Raw genomic sequence first — 21,374 nt, 5'->3', positions numbered from 1 at the left:
CACTCTCCTGTCAAAGACTCTTCACATAGTCTTCTGCTGCACCATGTTCAGATATACTGTTGCCTCCTATCCAAGATTGTTAAGCTTTTGCTCATCTTTTTTTTCTATTTGTGCAGTTTTTGTTGGCATGGAATTAGTGATGAAATAGAGCAGGAGTATTCACTTCCTCTGCTCTTTTATAAAGGCATGATTGTTTGCAATTATCCTCGTATTCATCCTATGATGGTCGGATAGGAGGTTGTTGAAGTCATCTCCCCCCTCCCCCGTATGGAACCAGGGAGAATGGAGTATTTTAGGGATGAAAAAGAACCTACCAGTTTGGTCCTAAGGAGACTTCTTACCCACTAATAAATTTGTGTCCCTATTTTAAGGGACGAATGTTTTGTACTGTATACGCATTGGAACAAGTAACAAATTTTAGAAGTAATTTGTATTTTTCCTAGCTATACAAACCAGAGTCCTTTAAACTTAAACTTTCCTCTTCAACCACCCCTCTCATTCCTGAGCCGAAGATGGAAAGTGAAGAATTTCCAACAGGAGAGTTGGCAGGGCTACTACCCTGCAATCACCACCTGTCTTCAACTACCTCGTTAATAATTTCAACGGCCATTTCAGCCACACTGAAGGCATTCCCGATTTTAAAGGGCTTAAGTTTTTATAGCTGAATTACTGTAAATTTTGATATAAAGCATTTACAAATATTGAACAAAGTGAATGCGTGCAACAGAATCAGGTTTGTTATCACAGCATGATATAATACCATGCTTTGTTAATTTTGCTTTACTATATTTACTGTGTTACTGCATACAATACATTGCAAATTCTCTCTCTCTCTCTCTCTCTCTCTCTCTCTCTCTCTCTCTCTCTCTCTCTCTCTCTCTCTCTCTCTCTCTCAATGATTGGAGAAAATGAGTAACTAAGGTAATATAATATTGTTTTACAATTGTTTAGTAAATGCAAAACAATCTTATTAGGCAAGACTTCAGATAATAGCGGACCATTATTATGTATCCAGATGTTTCATTACTCACAAGACTTTCGATCATATGAGTGAAATTAACTATAAACCCACCTCCCTGACCATTTGTCCAAATGTTTCTTGATGGCGCAATATCAGCTGCTCTCCATCTGTTTTAGTTTTCTTTCTGTGCTCTTTATCAGTAATCTTCAGACTAAATTGACTCTTCTTATTTTTTATTGGTGAAATTTATGGCCTTTCCACCACAGCCATTTCCTACTGTAGAAAATCAGTTTTGAATGTTATTCATTCTTTTTACTAAACTTTATTAACTTTGATTTTGAGATCTGCTCTTAGTGTGTATCCCATCACCTAGTCAAATATTTTGTCCCTTGGATACAGTTTTAACCAATTTCTTCAATATTCCCATTCAAGCTTCAATTTTTTTTATGAAAATATACTTGACCCTATTGCTTCCATCAATATTCTGAAGTATGTAAGTTACCTTTTTTGTTTGGGACTTGGAGACCACATGGTTGAGCTTAGTAAATTTACTTTAAAATATTAGGTTTACTGTATTGTTTAGATGGATGTTATCAATTTTTTACTTCATCTCAGTTTTTCGATTTATTTGTTATACCATGTCCACTGGGTAAAATTTTTGGGAGTTCATCATTTATTACCTGGATAGGCTTGACTTTTTACAAGCCTCTCTAATGTTAATCTTCATATTTGATCTTTCCTAGATCTTCTCTTTGAAAGCCAACTATCTGATGATTCTTGATCCTTTCAAAACAGTGAATTGCTAAATCTTCTTATCCAGTCCCTCTGAAAGTGGAGTTTGTGGTGTGTAAATATGAAATGGTCCTGACTGGAGGTTATTAACCTTGAATCTTTATGTTTACATGATGTGTGACTATCTTGAGCAGTAATTATGAATTATTTTGTTTTCCTTTAAGTTTACGGTAGGGACAGGACTTGGGTTTTTTTCAGGTGACAGACTGGTTATGGAATTATGATGTCGTGTGACCAGAAATTTCCCTACCTGTAACTACAAATTCTTCTTATATTCCTCTGATGACTATGGTAGGGGAAGGACTGTATGGAATAAAAATATATGTTTGTTTGTATGAGGTAAATGGGGTGCTCTGAACATTGTGTGGTGCCTCAAAACTATAATTGCTTTAGTCAACATTTGAGATATTTTCAGTTGCAAAGAATATTTGTTGTTACAGAATCTGAAGTGAATAGTAGTATTAAAATGTGTACACCACTAATTGTATGTAAGATGCTAATACCAGGTGTACTAACTCGAAGGGGACCGGCACAGCAGCATCTCTCAATCTTTAGAGTTATACAGATCTACCCTCTTGCTTATCAAAACATTACCCAACCTTGAACATTGGTGCACGGCCTCTATAATGTCTTATCAACATCCAGAAGAGCATCTTGTACTTCTATTTCTACCAAATCTGTATTGCCTGCCCTACTTATTACTTCCATTGTCATTAGAGTAAGATTTCATAATAAAAGGATGCTTAATGAAGGGGTTTTTCAGCTTTCCTTCAACCCTAAGCACAACCACATTATAGTACCTCCGTTCCTGTTTGCTTTCATCTATCTCGCTATCCAGCCTCTTGACTATTATTCTAATTGTACTTAACTGCTGATTACCCTACCCATTCTTGATGCTCAAATTACAGTATACCTGTAGTGGTGATTAATATTCTAAGAATATGGGGAGTAGGAAAATTACAGATGACTTTTCCTGGATGTGTCATAGATTTAAATAAATTATTAATATAACCTAATGAGATGGTAACCCACAGTTTTAACGTATCTGTGTGCTTTATATATTAAAAGCTGTTGGACTTCGAAATTTTAGCTACATATTTAAAAATGGAACTCGATCCAATTATATGTTTTATGCGGCTACTTATTAAGGGAAATATTACTTCGTCTGAGTTTCATTCATTTAACAAGAAAATGTTTCTTGACATTCAAAAATGTGTTATGCATGAGTGTTTGTTCTTGTTTTCTTTATACATTTAGAAAATGTGTGAAATTGATACCAAACATTTTAATTTTAAGTCATGAAGTTCGTGACTGTTGGAAGAATTTATCCTTGAATATTATTGAATTTCAAAGATGTTATACTGTACTTTTCAATAGCAACAGGTCAGTAAGTTGTCATTACTCAATGATTATACCCAAAGCATTTCTGTAAAAATTGCTCTATATCTTTTAGGCACATCAAGCAGCTCGGTATCGTTGTTGGGGAACACAGCGCATGGCTCAAGGTTGGACTAGGAGTTGCTGCAATCGCAGCCTTTGCTCTCCTCCTCGCTCGAGCATTCCGATCTGTCGATAGATAGTCACAACTGCGGTTGGTTTAGGGATAACTATTTTAATAAAACATTGATACAGTGCTAATATGACAGTGAAAATAAATTGTAACTTTAGTATTTGTCCTCTCCAGTTTTATTTTATTCCATCTTTCATTACCGTACAATAATGTTCTCTTAAAAAAGTATTCATTGGCATTAGTACACATAATCTCAAGCTGATACAGATATATTTGATGGTCCATTTGTGTATTGTAAATAGAATAATTAACATTATATTTGTAATTGTAAATATTAGAATGGGTCAATGCTCCTCTTGAAATAAAGTGTTATTTTCACACTTTCAAACTACATGATGATGGAATTTTTCATAATGAAAAATAAAATTATTTACAAAATCAGTATTTTTTATTTAAGGTTGTAGCATTGCTTTCCTCAATGCTTTGTCCTTTGGCAGATTCCTGACGATTCTATCTTTTCCTCCTTTTACATTCTTTTTATGTATATTTTAATTCTTAGTTTATAAAGGCTTATGTTTTTTTTTTTATTTTCTTTGAAGTGTACTGTAAATATCACTGAAATTAACATGCGGTGATTCCTTGGCAGTTAGCTGCTAATTTATTATTTTACTTTATGCTTGATCCCACCCAGCTGTCATACTTTATTATATGAGTACAGTAAATCAGTTTCAATTCCCCAAAACAGGTTGATTTATGATAAATGTCCAGAGCGCAACTATTTTATATTATTTTTCCTTTTTATGTATATTGCCATTCTTAGTTTATAAATGCTTGTGTTCATTTTTATTTTCCACTTCAGTATTGTCAAGTCCCAAATCTTTGAAGTTTACTGTAAACGATACTGAAGTTAACATTTGGTGTTTCCTTGGCAGTTAGCTCCTAATTCATTTTACTTTTTTATGCCTGATCCCACCCACTGTCATAATTTTTCATATGAGTACAGTACAGTACATCAGTTTTAGTTCCACAAAACAGGTTGATTTATGATAAATATACAGAGCACAACAATTTTGTATTTAGAATCAAGATCAGTACTTTTTTTTATTATATCATTAACATTGTCTTGTATATTTTAAGTCAAAAGTTACAAGAACTTGATTCCAACTTCCTTGTCACAGTTTTACTTCAGACCTTTTTTTGTCAAGTGAAGTGTGACTATCATGTTGCATGTCTCACTTGTACAGTACAGTATGTGGGTAAGATTCCAGGCATCAGAATCAATTGTGAAATGGGTTTTTACCCTCAGTGATCAGTTTATGCCCACCTTTAAGGAAACATCCCTCTAATAGAAGGCTGATCCTCTCTTGAATCTCCTCCCATACTGATTAAAATGAAATAAGACTGGCAAATGCTAAGAAGCGCATCTCTTGTAGCTGTCGATGTCAACATTTTGATATTCTTCTGGATAAACTGATAATTATACCTGTAATAACATGCATGTAGATCATAACACAATTTTGTAAGTAATTGGATTGATAGGAAAAAAATAAATAGGTGGATATCTGCTCGTGTTTTACGAGCTGGTAATTTATGGTGAACTAATTATACTGTTCTAAAAGGATATGGACAACTGAAGACAATATAAAGAATTTCACTATTTAGTAATGAAAATATTTTTATGGAAGTGGAACCTGCATATTGGAGTCTTACTGGATGGAGAAATTGAAACATTTAATTAGGCATCCTAGTTTACTCCCAAAGAGAAATGACTCCTGATACTATTTGACAGATTTGAGTTAAAATAATGTTCAATACAGTACGTATGTGTTTTTGTAGTGAAACATTTGTTTCCACTTTCTAAAAAAAATTTTGCTTGGTGTATAGGAAATGTCACAGATGGAGGTAATTAGAGTTTGAATCTTAGTGCTTAGAGTTGTGATGGGATAATCGGTTACATCAAAATGTAAGTACACCTAAGTTTTATCATATTAATATATCAATACAGTAGTTGAATTATCCTTTAGGGATGGTCCATGAATTTCAGGGATGTGTTTGTATGACCTACAAATCTATGTATATACTGTATAGTACTGTACTAGGCATTGGTCTCAGCACCAGGTTATATAGCTTAAATCCAACTCTGTCGACTGATCAAAAGTTTGATTATAATGTAACAGTTTTTTAGTGCCTCATTTCCATCAAGTTAGCTGGATTATGGTTATACCATACAGTACTTCAATAATTTACATCATCCATTGAGGTGGATTGGGGAGAACAAAGTCTTTTGTAAATAAACGACCCAAATGATGAAATACAAGTCGAAGCTTTTTGGATCATGGTATATCTGAAATGTAGAATTTTTATTACATTCATAATTTGGATAATTTAAGGAAGCGACTGTGGAAGGGGTACTTTTGGAAGTCGAGTCTACTGTAGGAGATTTGGGTATCCTTAAGTACAAAGCTAATGAACACAAAGTAAGATACAGTAATAATGTTAATATAAATCAATTGAGGCTAAAGGAAAATTTCCTGTGCATTTTCTCAGCCAAAAAATAATGTAGTGATATTTTGAACACAAATTGTCATGAAATTCTTGTTTTTCTATCAAAGGAACTATATTCTGTAGGTAAAAATAACAGAACTGAAATAATTTCAAGTAAATCTCTCCTAAATGACAATATTATGAGTGAAGTAAGGGAGATTAATTAGTAATATCTTAAAACTTAGAAATTATTCAGGGACTGCTCTAAAGTTAATGTATCGCTACTGTTTTTCTCTTCAAGAAACCAAGTTATATGATGAAACGCAGGATCTTTCCTTGTCAAGAGTTTAATATTATAATGGGTATGTCTGTAGTAGGACTAATTCTAGTTAGTGGTGGGAGCAATAGTTATATTTTTTACAAATTTAAATTTGTTTGATTGTATGTTAGTTCTGTGCTAAGCTTATCTGAAGAGGTTGAAAGAAGTGTCAGAAATTGCTAGATAGTTATTCTTAGTTATTGATATTCTGTGCTTAGATAATGTTATGATTTGTCACTGATGATCAAGGGGAAAATTACTTGAGGGTGTTTTAAATAAAACCAAGAAACATGCTTCCTTATTTTATTATTGGTAGTACATAGATCATATGTAATCTATGATATGCACCATTGACTGATATATTTACTATATATTTTGATATTTTGTGAAAAGAATATTTGTGCTAAACGTAAAACTTATTCATTTAGAAATGGATAATTCTTGTTAGCGTACACAGTATTGTGATTATGTTCTTTTCAATAAATTTCTTGTTTATTCATATTTTAAATGTAATCGATAAGATTGAACCTGCTATTTAATGTTTACATAGTGGAAAATTAGCCCGCATGACTTACAGTTTTTCATACCCTTTAAAAGCTCATAATTTCAGGAAGTATGACAATTTCAGAAGTTTGTATGAAAATTAGTTTATGCTTAACTAGGAAGGAATAACTTTAAAAAAAATTTACATAAATAACAATAGATCCTGTTAATGAAGGAATTGTTATTTAGTCCTAACAGCACTTTACCAATTTAAAGTTCAGAATTAATTTTAGGGTGTTTGGCAAGTAAGGATTTCAAATGAATTTTTACGTAGATATCTCGGAATTATATGTGAGATTTTATATCCTTGTAATAAAATCACCTACCTATTTGGATTAATTTTGTATAAAATCAATTTTAGTAATAACAAAATTACAATAATCCCTCGCCATATTGTTGTTCACCTATCGCTCTTTCAGTACAGTGGCAGATATAAATACAGTATATATGTAAATCTATATTGCAGACACCATTTTAAATCACAGGTTTCTGAAGGCAGCCGAGTTTTTTCAGATTTAGATTTGTTATTTTAAATAGTAATTTATGGGAGTAAATAACAATAAAGTAAATTACAGTAATAAATAAGAATACAGAAATTTGGTTTAGGAGCAAGCATGCAATGTACTGTACTCTATACAGTTTGTTTAGCTTGTCGAGATTAAGAAAATGTGTGGTGTGCTGTAGATAATAAAGAATCTTGCATCCATATGGAAAACAAAACACGGGGACCGGAGGGCTTGTGGCCTAGCTTGCCCAGATGTTTTCATACAAGGCACATTATGACCGATAGAGGAGACATGACCAATCGGAGCATCACAGTATACTGGTCGCTATCTGGCTATTAGACCACAGGATCATTCTTAAGTATTCCACGCCGTCCAGTTTGCTTCTACATGTACCTGCGTGACATCGCTCTGTGTGTATCTGTTTGTGTAGTGTTCCTTAACATTTTGGCTAGAATTTTGAATTGGTTTCAAGCCCTGCAATGCCAGCTAAACATTCTACACCTAATGTTTCTGGCAGTGAACCCAATCATCAGAAGATGCTTACTATAGCGGAGAAGATAAAACTTCTCAACATGCTTAAGGAAGAGAGAAGCTATGCGTGTATAAGCTGCCAGTACGTTATCAACTAATCTATCATTCGCTACATCAACAGGACCAAAAGAATCTAAAGACGATGGCAAATGTCACTTTTAACAAGACAGCTAAAAGGGTGGTACCTTCGCTCAATAAGGCTATCGTAAGGATGGAGTTTACATAACTTCAAGGGTGAGTGTTTTAATTTTTTCATTTATGTATGTGTAAGGATATGTCTATAGTAAAAGTAAATCTTTCTTACTTATTTTACTTTAATTGCTACTTTTCTGGTCCCATACACCAGGAGAACCCCACTCTCAGCAGGACCTCCCCTGTCGTTTTACCATGTTCGTTCAGAGTATTTATCGTTTCAGATTACGTATTGTTTACAAAGGATATTCTTCTGTGTTTTTGGCGTAAATTTTATTTTATATATTCAAAGCTTATTACACTAATTCTTTTCAACGTTTTGAAAGTTGAGTAACTTTTATGGATAACTTGAAGTGTTTTACAAGTACGATATATAATGCTTTTATATGAGTGTTAGGAGTACTGTATTTATAAAAGTTTAAATTCCTAAAAAAAAAAAAAAGAATTAAAAATAAGGAAAAAATATTCAGTAGACTTCTGTATCTACTTCGCAGTTTTTCAGCTACGGCGGGATGTTGGGGCCCCACTGAAACGGAACACCCGTGATAGCCAAGGGGTTACTATATTGGGATCAGATATCCTGTAGTCTAAAGTAAATTCTGAGAAAACTTGAAGCTGTTCTGTCTTGTTTCTCTTCTTCTTGTGTTGTTAAAGTTTTTATAGTTTATAAAGGAGATGTTTATTTTAATGTTACTCTTTTTAAATCTTTATTTTTCCTTGTTTCCTTTCCTCACTTGGCTATTTTCCCTGTGGGAGCCGCTGGGCTTATAGCATCCTGCTTTTCCAACTAGAGTTGTAGCTTAGCAAGTAATAATATTAATAATAATGATATATTTTTGGTGTAAAATATGTACACACCAGAAATTTATGTTAAACAACAGAGGAAAACTAAAAATTCAAAAGAATTAAAACACTTATGGTTGTGTGGCATACATCAATACTAATGTAGTAAAAGATTAAAGAACTCGGATCTTGAGTGTAGAACTAACAAGTCATACTAATAGTCAGAAATTGAGGTACACCATAAAATCATCTTTAGAAAACTTTTACCGTTTGATATAGTAAGACATAGCATATTCTGAGGCAAAGGCAACGATAGCTAAGCTGTGACCTATAACCAGCAGCATGAGAGGTCCTTGCACATGTACAAGAGTTAGAGCCATGGTAGGTTTTTCAGTGTCTGTTTGGAGATCAGTTTTCCCTTCTAGTGTCATCATTTCTTGCTTTTCCCGCAGTCTACGTCTTGTCTCGCTTTTCGTTTCCTCGATCAGCTGTTCGCTCCAGTGCTCATAAAGACCTGCCTGTGATTAAAAGTAAATAGATGATATTCTTGGGGTTTATCAAAACAAAATATGTTCGATTTTATTTGTGACACTATATTAAATTGGCAGAACAAATAGTTTTTAAACCTATTATTTTGCTAGGAATTTTGATTGTTGTCCTTGCATTTTACATATGGTATAGGAAATAAATCAGGGGGGAGTAATCTATGAAAGTTTGAAGTTATGGTAATGAAAATGTGTAAATATGTTGATAAGGTATAATCAGTGTAAAGAAGAGCCTTTATCATCATTATATTCTTATAAAATTCAACATATGTCAAGTAACGAGATTATGCAAGCCATACCCTAATACTGTATAATAATACAGTAGAATCACTTGCTATGAAGTTATATACCAAAAAAGAGTAGTACAGTATAAAAAAGGCCCTCGTTATCAACTCGCATCGTTTTGAGAGTATCTCCAACATATTAAGAGAAATCTTTATTCAACTTCTGACATATGTATTGTAAATAAAAACTTTTCAAGCCCACTGAGAACTAGTTCTTGTGAGTACAGCTGTAAAATATGTTCTCTGATGACAGAGGGAAAAAAGTGTAATGCTGTGGCTGAGTGAGGAACATAGTGTCACTCAGTTTCCAGAAGTATGCCTTTCATTAAGATTCCCAAGTGTTAGGCAGACAAAGATGGCAGTGCTTTGAAGAAAAGGGAAAATGGAAACATATCAATGAACATCTGCCACATACTGCAACCAAGCTGTTTTAGTGGCAAACCAACCACAGAAGTGAAGGTAAAGAATTGTATTTTTTTCTTACTTCCATTTTTTTAATCTAATATATATATATATATATATATATATATATATATATATATATATAGTATATATATATATATATATATATATATATATATATATATATATATATATATATATATATATATATACATATATATATATATATATATATATATATATATATATATATATATATATATATATATATATATATAATATTTATATATATATATATGTATATATATATATATATATATATATATATATATATATATATATATATATATATATATATATTTTAAATATTTAACTTAGCCGGTGAATATATAATAGCTGCAACTCTGCGGCTCGACAGAAAACACACTCAAAAAACTCGCGAGCGATCGCTATGAAGGTTGCGGGTGTGCCCACCAGCGCCAACTGTCGGCCAGATACCACTCTTGTATGTAAACAAAACCTTCAATTCTTCTCTGTCGACGTTGACGACAAGACGTATTCATACTCGCTGTAGAACCTGGAGTTTTCTTAACATATTTGGTGAAGTACTTCATTTTGGTTTGAGCTTTCGCAGTACAGGTGTTTTATCTTCAACTTAAATCTTGAACTCGTTTTTGGATAGATTTAATTTTTGATGACTTTGGATTGTTTTTTGGACTTTCCTTGACTTTTAAATGGCCGACCCTTCCCTCAGTACGGAAGTGTGTTTAGGCTTTTAGCAATTATCTTATCACGTTATAAATTAATTATAGATTTTCCTCTATATTTTATATCTCAACCGCCTTTATTAGGCCTCTTCGATTAGCTTTCCATTTATAATAAACATCAAAATAAATTTTAATGATTTGTTTATATGCGACCTTTCCTGAGAGTAGGCGGTCCTAACTTGGAAACCGAAGTTAAACAACGTTGAGCCCTTTCAATCGTAAATAGCTTTTAAAGAGCTAATGATTTAAAACTTATTAAATGAATATTTTTTAATAGATATTTTATGAAAGATTTTCTTTGAATAGTCTTCGTACTGTTTCAAAGATGAACTAACGTTTAGTTTATTTATGCTACGCAGTTTGCGCTCTATCGTTACGATAGAGAGAGAGAGTATCACGGTTTCACTTTGCAGAAAGAGTAAATCGATTCTGACGTTTTGTTCATTCTTCTTTCAAAGCTTAAATGTTTTAAATTCTATTTTAAAGGAACTTTTTAATTGAAAAGCCTTTCAGTTTTTTCCTTTGGTCAAATAACCTGTTTTTTTGACGAAACGTAAGTGGGCTCTTCTCTTAGGTGCGAAATCAAGAGAGAGAGAGAGAGAGATATAGAGACGGAGGGAGAGAGAGGAGAGAAAACGTTCCGATCTTTATCTCGTCCCAAGCGGGTAACGTTGTTCTCGAGTTACTCTCGTCCCGAGTCTCTGTACGGGGAGAAAGGATAAAACGTTTTTAGTTTTTTATTCTCGTCCCAAGGCAATGTACGGTGAGAGATTGAAAACGTAGTTTTGAATGAACTAGTGTTTAGTCTCTTCCCCAGCCACTGATTTTTTTATCTTAAAATATGTTTACTGTTTTTTGCTGGTATTAATGTGCTTACATTATAGACTGATTTCGCAATTACAACCTTTTGATGAGGGTAGAATTGCGTGCTTCAGGTAGAAATCAGTTTTATTCATACCTAATGTGAATTGTTAAAAAAATTCGATTTCAGTGAAATAAGTGCAAAACAGAAAATCGTAGTGATAAAGTGATATTGCGCAAAGTGTTATCAGTGTTGCGACCGAGGGTTCATCTGTTCGTGCCTGTCGTTCGCCTAGTCCGGGACCTCTTGCAAGCTCCCAAGCCCAGGGGAGAAGTAATGTCGTACGACTTATGGGTTCGAGAGGCCTTGATCAGCGAACAGACGTTCCCTCTATGGTATCGGGTGTATCTTACCAAGATCACCCCTACCATAAGGCGAGAGAGACGATTTTCTCCTCGTCATCCGAAGGCTTTTCGCATAAGAAACCGTGCAACAAGGTTTCGAGGCCCTTTAAGCGAAAGTCAGTCCTTTCAGGACAGGTCCAGCGTCCTGGTTTTAACCATTAGGACAGCTCTGACCCTATGCAGTCATCGGAAGACTGCTCGCCGCCTAACAAAAGCGTAACACAGACTCCGAGAGTCTTTTTGTAGGCAAGGTTTTGCGGTCACAGACGTTACCCTCGTCTCTTACCGCAACCATTCCCGTTGATCCTAAATGGGTTGTACGGCAAGACATGCAGAATAAGCTTGCCTCCCTTATGGAAGACTATTCTGCCGATAAGTCCGTTGAGCCTAGCCGTTTATCTCATCGAGATCCTGGCCTTCATCCACCCTAACGTTCCTTTGTGCGTCCTGTTGACGTTGGCGTAGCCAAGTCACGTCAGTCAGGTTGTTTAGAACCACACTCGATGCGGTCTCGTGTGGATTTTCAGCCACATTTGGACGTTAGGCCACTTGCTGATGCTCCTGTTGACGTTCAGGACGTTCGCTAACAATCGGAGTTGACTTGTTTTGACGCTGAGCGTCAACCTCCGCATTCTAGAGTTGTTTTGACTGCTCAGTCTAGGCGGTCAAGCAGTCTCGAGTGGACGCTGTGCGTCCTCACGCACCTGTTGTTGTTGACAGTTCACAGACTGTCAAGCAGTTACATGACGTTGCGTCCTGGTCTCACGCACCTGTTGTTGTTGACAGTTCACAGACTGTCAAGCAGTTACATGACGTTGCGTCCTGGTCCGCTACTAATGCACCAGTGCGTGTGGACTCTGCTTGTAAAGCATTGCCACCACGGTAGGTCTCTCCCTTGCTTGAGACTCGGCTATTATCGGACAAGGTTCCTTCAGATGAGGAAGTTGCTGTTCCCCCTCCTACTGATATTCCCTTGAGGACTCTGTCAGACGGAGAGGAGCCTAAAGCTGCTTAGCCCTCTATGGACTTTAAATAAATCATGCTGATTTTTAAGGATCTTTGTCCGGATCTTTTTGTAACTGCTGCTCCTCGTTCGCCTTTACGTCAGAGCTTACACTAGGCCTAGCTACTTCGAAGCCGTTGTTTTATAAGCTAGTGCTCTCTCGCTCTTCTAAGAGAGCTTTACGTTTGCTAGGCGACTGGTTTATCACCAGGAGGAGTTTGGGGGAGACAGCCTTTGCTTTCCCTTCTTGCGAGAGTCTGATATGACACCAGAGAAGTTCTCGGCTTGGGAGTTCCTGCCTCTGCCCAGATAAACTTCTCAAACCTCATAGACTCTCCCTGGCGCCTGGCCATGAGACGCTCCAAGATTTTACAGGTCGACTTCACAGCTATTTTCGAGCCTTTGAAGTTTTGCTGTACAATTATGTCATGCATAAACAAGGCTTTCAGGGATGGCTCCAATGATCTGACAGCCACGTTCTCTGCAGGAACAAGTCCCTCAGGGATGGCTCCATGATTTGGCAGCCATGTTCACTGCAGGAGTACGTAAGAGGCAAGTGCGCTCAATGTGTTCATTGTCAAGACAAACTTCACGATGAAGTCTACCAGGCTGTCTTGACAGCATTTATGGAAGGCGACTGGATGGTCTCTCTCGACCTTCAGGAGGCATACTTCCACATTCCTATACACCCGGATTCCCAACCGTTTCTGAGGTTTGTTTTCAGGAATGTGGGGTACCAGTTTCGAGCCCTGTGCTTTGGCCTCAGTCCTGCGCCTCTCGTGTTTACGAGGCTCATGAGGAATGTGGCAAAATCCCTCCATCTATCGGGGATCCGAGCCTCCCTGTACTTGGACGACTGGCTTCTCAGAGCATCGTCCAGTCTTCACTGTCTGCAGGATCTACATTGGACGTTGAGTCTGGCCAGGGAGTTGGGACTTTTGGTCAACCTAAAAGTCCCAACTGATCCCATCCCAGATTATTCTATATTTGGGGATGGAGATTCGCAGTCAAGCCCTGCTCGAAGTCCAACTAATGCTGAAACGAAACGTTTATTCAGTCAGGAGTTGGAACAGTCTCGTAGGGACTCTCTCATCCCTGGAGCAGTTTGTCTCACTAGGGAGACTACACCTTCTGCCTCTCCGGTTCCATCTAGCCTTTCACTGGAACTAGGACAAGACATTAGAGACGGTATCATTCCCAGTCTCCGAACCAGTAAAGGCATGCCTGAAATGGTGGGACAGCAATATCAGTCTGAGAGAGGGACTATCCCTAGCAGTCAAGAACCCAAACCACGTTTTGTCCTCAGACGCGTCGGATTTGGGTTGGGGTGCGACCCTGGACGGTCGGGAATGCTCGGGTTTGTGGACCTCAAGTCAGAAGAGCATGCACATCAACGGCAAGGAGCTATTAGCAGTCCACTTGGCCTTGATGATATTAGAAGGCTTCTTCGAAACTTAGTGGTAGAGGCAACTCAGACAACACCACAACTTTGGCGTACATCTCCAAGCAAGGAGGCACACACTCCTTCACGCTGCTCGAGATCGCAAGGGACCTTCTCTTATGGTCAAGAATTCGAGGCATCTCCCTGTTGACGAGATTCATCCAGGGGGACTTGAACGTCTTGGCAGACTGTCTCAGTCGGAGGGGTCAGGTGATACCCACGGAATGGACCCTCCACAATGACGTGGGCAAGAGTCTTTGGGCTACTTGGGGTCAACCCACCATCGACCTCTTTGCCTCCTCGTTGACCAAAAGGTTACCAATCTATTGCTCTCCAGTCCTAGATACAGAAGCAATCTACATAGACGCGTTTCTACTGGATTGGTCTTTTCTGGACTTATATGCATTCCCACCATTCAAGATAGTCAACAAGGTACTGCAGAAGTTCGCCTCTCACGAAGGGACAAGGTTGACGTTGGTTGCTACCCTCTGGCCCGTGAGAGAGTGGTGCACCGAGGTACTTCAATGGCTGGTAGACTTTCCAAGAAGTCTTCCTCTAAAGGTAGATCTGTTACGTCAGCCCCACGTAAAGAATGTCCATCAAAGCCTCCCTGCTCTTCGTCTGACTTCCTTCAGACTATCGAAAGACTCTCAAGAGCTAGAGGCTTTTCGAAGGAGGCAGCCAGTGCGATTGCAAGAGCTAGGAGAGCTTCTACCATTAGAGTATACCAGTCGAAGTGGGAAGTCTTTCGAGACTGGTGCAAGTCAGCATCTGTGTCCTCGTCCAGTACCTCTGTAGCCCAAATCGCAGATTTTCTTTTATATCTGAGAAAGGTTCACTCCCTTTCAGCTCCCACGATTAAGGGCTACAGGAGCATGTTGGCTTCGGTCTTTCGACATAGAGGCTTAGATCTTTCCAACAATAAAGATCTCCAAGATCTCCTTAAGTCTTTCGAGACCTCTAAGGAACGTCGTTTGGCAACTCCTGGATGGAACTTAGACGTGGTCCTAAGGTTCCTCATGTCAGACAGGCTTGAGCCATTACATTCAGCCTCCCTGAAGGATCTCACCCTCAAGACACTTTTCATAGTGTGCTTGGCTTCGGCTAAAAGGGTCAATGAACTTCATGCCTTCAGTAAGAACATCGGCTTTTCTACAGAAAAAAGCCACTTGTTCACTTCAACTTGGTTTCCTGGCCAAAAAATGAACTGCCTTCTCGTCCTTGGCCTAAATCTTTTGATATTCCTTGCTTATCAGAGATCGTAGGCAACGAACTGGAAAGAGTATTATGTCCTGTTAGAGCTCTTAAGTTCGATTTAGCTCGTACTAAGTCATTACGAGGGAAATCTGAGGCATTATGGTGCTCAGTTAAGAAACCTTCATTGCCTATGTCAAAGAATGCTTTGTCATATTTTATCAGATTTTTTTAATACGAGAAGCTCATTCTCACTTGAATGAGAAAGACCGATGTTTGCTTAAGGTTAAGACGCACGAAGTTAGAGATATAGGAACCTCCGTGGCCTTCAAGCAAAATAAATCTCTGCAAAGTATTATGGACGCGACTTTTTGGAGAAGCAAGTCAGTGTTCGCGTCATTTTACTTAAAAGATGTCCAGACTCTTTACGAGGACTGCTACACACTGGGTCCATTCGTTGCAGCGAGTGCAGTAGTGGGTGAGGGTTCTACCACTACACTTCCCTAATTCCAATATCCTTTTAATCTGTCTCTTGAAATGTTTTTAATATTGTTTTATGGGTTGTTCGGAAGGCTAAGAAGCCTTTCGCATCCTGGTTGATTTGGCGGGTGGTTAAAGTCATTTCTTGAGAGCGCCCAGATTAGGGGTTTGATGAGGTCCTGTTGTATGGGTTGCAACCCTTGATACTTCAGCTCCTGGGAGTCTTTCAGCATCCTAAGAGGATCGCTGGGCTCCGTGAGGAAGACAGACTTACAAGGCAGAGTAATCGTCTTAGTCAACTTCCTTACCAGGTACCTATATATTTTGGTTTTGTTATATTGATAACTGTCAAAATGAAAAAACTCTTAGCTTATACGCTGTAAACGTAATTAACTCTGGTCTCTACCCACCTCCTTGGGTGTGAATCAGCTATTATATATTCACCGGCTAAGTTAAATATTTAAAAATGATATTTTAATTATAAAATAAATTTTTGAATATACTTACCCGGTGAATATATAAATTAAATGACCCTCCCTTCCTCCCCAATAGAGACGCAGCGGGACGAGAAGAATTGAAGGTTTTGTTTACATACGAGTGGTATCTGGCCGACAGTTGGCGCTGGTGGGCACACCCGCAACCTTCATAGCGATCGCTCGCGAGTTTTTTGAGTGTGTTTTCTGTCGAGCCGCAGAGTTGCAGCTATTATATATTCACCGGGTAAGTATATTCAAAAATTTATTTTATAATTAAAATATCATTTTACAGTATATCATCCATATGTGTTTTTAGTCCTAGTTTAATTTTCATGTCACGATTTTTTTATGTCTTAGTTTATGACTTTACTACTGCATTTGTATGAGTGAGTGACTTTGGTGCTTACATATTTAGGTGTGTTCCGACTTCCATCAAAACTAAATTTACTACACATCATAAGAACAGATCTCCATCTTAAGTTGAGAACTTTCTGTAATCATAAACTGTAAGTGTATTTATAGCTGCTTGTTTTTAGGTCTTATAGATTTTAAGTGACTCACCACATTTAAATGGGGTTAAATTCCTATGATTCTCTTGTGTGAACAAAGAAACATACTTTACAGTACTTTAACCTGAAGATGAATTATGAGAATTATTAATTAATACTACTGGTGACAACTTACCTCAAGCACAGCTATAAGACCTCTGTTGATGGTTTTTGCATATGGAGAGTCGTGTGGTAAAGGCCAAGCAGATTTCCCCGGTAAGACACCGTCTCGCCCAACGTAAAGTTTTGTAGAGCCATCAATCCGAGTGTGGAATTGTGCAATGTAGTGCTCTTGATAACGTCGGGTATCCAAGTGACCTTGCCTGAAAGAAAAATGGAAATTTAACACCAATTCTCAGATCCTTAATAAGTTCCCCTACTCAAGAATTATATTTATTCTAAAAGGTGGGATCTTTAGTTGTTAAGTTCTCTTCAGTTCCAGTATAACTTAATCCTAAAGCTCATTACCCCTAACCCATACTCTCCATTTTTTTTCCAGCTGTCTTGGTAACATTAGTGAGGTATCCTACACATGCATCAAGAATTCTTACAGCTATTTCTATACAAAAATACGATTTAAAAGGTCAATTAATATGTGATATGTTTTGCACCTATTCAAAGAAAAATTCATTACACACACACAGGTCCTTATCTTGGAAGTTCTTATCTAAGGGACTTGGTACATTATTTTTATTACAAGATTCATATATAGTACTGCACTGTGCCTTATCAGTTGGCAAAAAATAATTTATTCTAATGCTTAGAAAATCTTTTGTTATTTATTGTCTTCTTGGACCTCAGAATCCTGAAAGGCAGTCTAGACTTACTGAATTAAGAGCTGTAAAGAAAGAATTATAAATTGGTCTGGATAATCTGCCTAAGACAGCAAGAGATTGGGCTTCTTAGGCAACTGTAGTGAAGGCCCTTAGTATCTCGCGACATTAGAGACATTACAGTAGTTACTAAGAAATATGAATATTACGATCAAACAGAGGAGAGGAGATTGAAGTTCACTTCTGCATACCTTCTTTGAAGAGCTTGTTCCTGGCCTTCGTGGACTGAAGGCACAATATGCATGAGGTTTGCAAGTTTGATGAAGTCTGCAGAATCTGACTGGCTGAAAAATGCTTTGAAGTCTTTCCCATATGGCGGCATAGTTATCCTGATGAAAAAGTGAGTCACATAGGTTTAAATTTCTTGCTTTTAGTAAACCCATTATATTTAAGTATCTCTGTCAAGGCAAGTTCCTTACATATAGGTCAAATCAATTGTTATACAAAGATATATTTGATTAGGATATTTTACAGTCAATAAATTTACTGTAGTGTACCTTTCAGCCACTCTTAGTAGTTCCTTCAAATTCTCAGGTCGTGGAGGATACTTCGGAAGAGTAAGATAAGCAATCAGGTTTCCACGGAAAGCTGTGCCTAAGATGAAAGCAAAAACCATCCAGGACCCAATTAAAACTCTCCTCGACTGACTCTTCGGAAGACTGTGAGATAAGTTCTGACCCAAAAGTGTTCCCACCATTTCTTGAATGGCCGTTGCTGTGTCTAGTTTACCATTTACCTCCAAAGAGTGGGAAACCCGAACGAACTGGAATTTTGAGGATTAGCGTGCAATTTTCACTAAAGTAAGTCATGAAAGCAGTGATAGTTTTTGGTATTCAAGAAAGTAAATATTCAAGATTATTTAATGATTAATAATGAAGTACTGTTGTATGTTTTATTTATAATTTAGAATTTTAGTACAGTAATGTAATAAAAACAGAATTCAGATATGTCTGGTGAGAAGATTGATCAATTAAAGCAAAATGCAAAAATTAATTTACTATAGAATTAGGAAAAACAAGAATGCATGCATATGCAATGCTCTGGATTATCATGTTAGGTACAAGTATTTCATACTGTGATTAGAAAACATAAATCAAAGCACCTGAAATAGGAAGTCAATAAGATTCATCACAGTCAAAACAAATATTTAATATTCTTTTGGTCAGAGTTGATAGTCAAGATATTCAGCTACATTTTGGCGTTGATTTCATGAAATTATACGAGTGGTTTTGAAGATATGGTATTCTGAATGTTGCGAAACTTTGAAGAGAATTTTCCTAGTTATTAAGTCTGGCACTTATGCTTATATTCTAAACATATCGATTGTCAAGTAAGGAACACAAACTATGACAAATGAAAATTAATTCATAAACAGAAAAAATGACATCACTTGGATGTTTCAGATACCTTATAGTGTAATAACTCTTATAGAATAACTGTATGCAGATACAAGCGATTGTATAGAAGAGTATGTATGGCTCTAAAAAACAAAACTTACCATGGTTACTAATACCACCATTATAATGATCAATGCAACGATTGAGATCCAAACTTTAGGGCTAAGTGGGTAATAAAGACTTTGCCACTGTGGTTTAACCTCTGGCTTAGCGAAGCTAAAGTCGACAGAACTGTACTCGTAGATAGAGGAGTAATCAAACCTCTTCAAACGCATAGGTAGAACAGCATGGAAGACTGAAGCTATAAAAGATTCTCGAATTTCGACTTTGTCAAGTACCTGTAGGAAAATATCCTTTATTTAATGAATTTTGTATGTTATCATATTAATTTTTATGTAATTGTTAAAGGTTGAGGCTTTATGTTTTATATCAGTGCAATTTTATGATTCCTGTGGTGAGTCAGCCTCCTATGTTTGCTTGCTATACTCCTATATATTGCAGTCCTTTTTGTGATTAAAGAGGCTTATGTTGAAAATAAGATAAAAAGTAGTAAGTCTCCGACATGGGAAATTTCAATGACATGAACTTGTGAGCAATAAATTTCAAATTATTCAAATAAGTGCGGAATCAAATACATAACTCCTTTTGTAAAAACATTTCATTATGCACTAATAACTTGGTACACATGTAGCTCACTAGCAATGGTAAGATTGGGCGTGGGGTAGTTATGAGCTGGGTTATGTTAGACACTAGAACTTTTACTATTGGCTTTGGATTACAGTAGTTTATTTAGAGTTTATGAGTGTAGAGTTTACTGTAATGGACTTGTTAATGATCACATTTTGACTATTCAGAAGGTCAGATTCCATTAGGATCTCAGAATGATATATAAAATGATGACTTAACTTGTGGTGTATCATATGGTTAGTGTAACTAATCAAATCAGATCTTTGTAGTATTTGTAATGCTAAGGAGCTCCACAATCATAATAATATGAAATTTCCGTAACCTGATTCATATAAATTCCTGGCGAGTAACATTGCAACGTAAGCTTTCTTTTGATTAAGTATTGACACACTCACCTCGCCCCAATTCTTTGTCGGTACTACGTATATTGTAAAGTTGTGCGCTTTTGCTATGGCATCCAGAAGGTAAAAGTCAGTCCCGGAATAGGTGACACCAGAGTTGCTTCCTTGAGACTTCCTCTCGTCCCAAAAAGGAGGGAAAGGAAGAGCCGTGACTGGTACGGGAAATCCAAAGAAACTGGTTTAAGGGGAAAAGGGAGAACAATTGAAATGATTGAGATATATGAATAGTTTTGTAGATATTAATTTTGTCTTACCCCACCACATAATTACTGAAGAACGTGTGGCACCCTAACAGTACCAGCCAAACTCAGCAGAATTTCCTCGTCAGGCTGGGAGGAGCAGAGAGAGGAAATGTCCCCTTTTGTTCCTTGTTTGATGTTGGCTACCCCCCTCCCCCCCAAAAAAAATTGTGGGTAGTGCCTTTGTAAATAGATAGAATAGTGTATACTCAAGTTATCTATTACACATCTTAAAGGTATGAATGAAGCTATGGCCATAAGTTATACTAATAAATTCTTATAAATGGAAGAAAGAATTTACTCACTTGTTGAATTTTGGAGGAAACATAGGAAGGTTGGAGGTGAGAGAGAATCCTTTTCTCTTTCTCCAGGTGGCCAATCTATAGACCTGATCCCTTCCAACTGATGAGTAAGGCAGGTGAGAATAGAGACTACACCTGAAAATTATAACAGTAAATGTTTGCGGTTAGTTTACCTTAAAATGTAGAAGTTAGTACATTGGCACAGCAATAGTTTTGTATAATTTAGAATATTGAATATTTCCACCATTTATGCAAAAATAGGCTATTTAAAAGAAATTATTTGAGGAAATTCTTTCCTGATCGTAGGTTAAATCTTTAAGGTTACAAAATCCATTTTTGGTATCAATTTACAAAAGTCGCTACATTGTTGCAATTCTGATTCCCCCCATAGGCACCCAACACTGCGGTAATTTGCCAAAATTTATAAATCCTATCCTATCCCCAAGGGAGTTACTGTCGTCAGTGATCCATATGCAATGAACTGTAAGCACTATGTAATGGTCTTTAAGGCGTCCCTTCACTCTCTACCTACAACCACTTTTTAACCT

General features: G+C 36.8%; 2 protein-coding genes across 5 annotated transcripts in view; one reads left to right on the top strand and one right to left on the bottom strand.

Moving 5' to 3' along the window:
• Miro (mitochondrial Rho GTPase) overlaps positions 1-3,701 on the top strand; it is an 88,458-nt gene extending 84,757 nt beyond the window's left edge. For all 4 annotated transcript variants that reach the window (XM_068392008.1, XM_068392007.1, XM_068392009.1 and 1 more), the window contains one exon: positions 3,207-3,701. In XM_068392008.1, coding sequence (XP_068248109.1) covers positions 3,207-3,333 — 127 coding nt within the window. In that variant the 3' untranslated portion in view covers positions 3,334-3,701. The remainder of the gene's footprint in view (positions 1-3,206) is intronic.
• A 4,926-nt stretch (positions 3,702-8,627) lies between these two features.
• The window catches only part of LOC137656985 (ionotropic receptor 21a-like), a 17,000-nt gene continuing 4,253 nt past the window's right edge, over positions 8,628-21,374 (bottom strand). Inside the window, exons 3-9 of the mRNA XM_068391333.1 lie at positions 20,830-20,961; positions 20,280-20,460; positions 19,299-19,535; positions 18,298-18,563; positions 17,992-18,129; positions 17,104-17,290; positions 8,628-9,139 (exon numbers count right to left, since the gene is read on the bottom strand). Of these exons, the coding sequence (XP_068247434.1) occupies positions 8,885-9,139; positions 17,104-17,290; positions 17,992-18,129; positions 18,298-18,563; positions 19,299-19,535; positions 20,280-20,460; positions 20,830-20,961 (1,396 nt within the window). The 3' untranslated portion in view covers positions 8,628-8,884. The remainder of the gene's footprint in view (positions 9,140-17,103; positions 17,291-17,991; positions 18,130-18,297; positions 18,564-19,298; positions 19,536-20,279; positions 20,461-20,829; positions 20,962-21,374) is intronic.

Source organism: Palaemon carinicauda, chromosome 18 (genome assembly GCF_036898095.1).
Source record: "Palaemon carinicauda isolate YSFRI2023 chromosome 18, ASM3689809v2, whole genome shotgun sequence".
Classification (NCBI taxonomy): Eukaryota; Metazoa; Arthropoda; class Malacostraca; order Decapoda; family Palaemonidae; genus Palaemon; species Palaemon carinicauda.
Note: the sequence above shows the minus strand (reverse complement) of the source record. Positions and strands in the feature narration are given on the sequence as shown.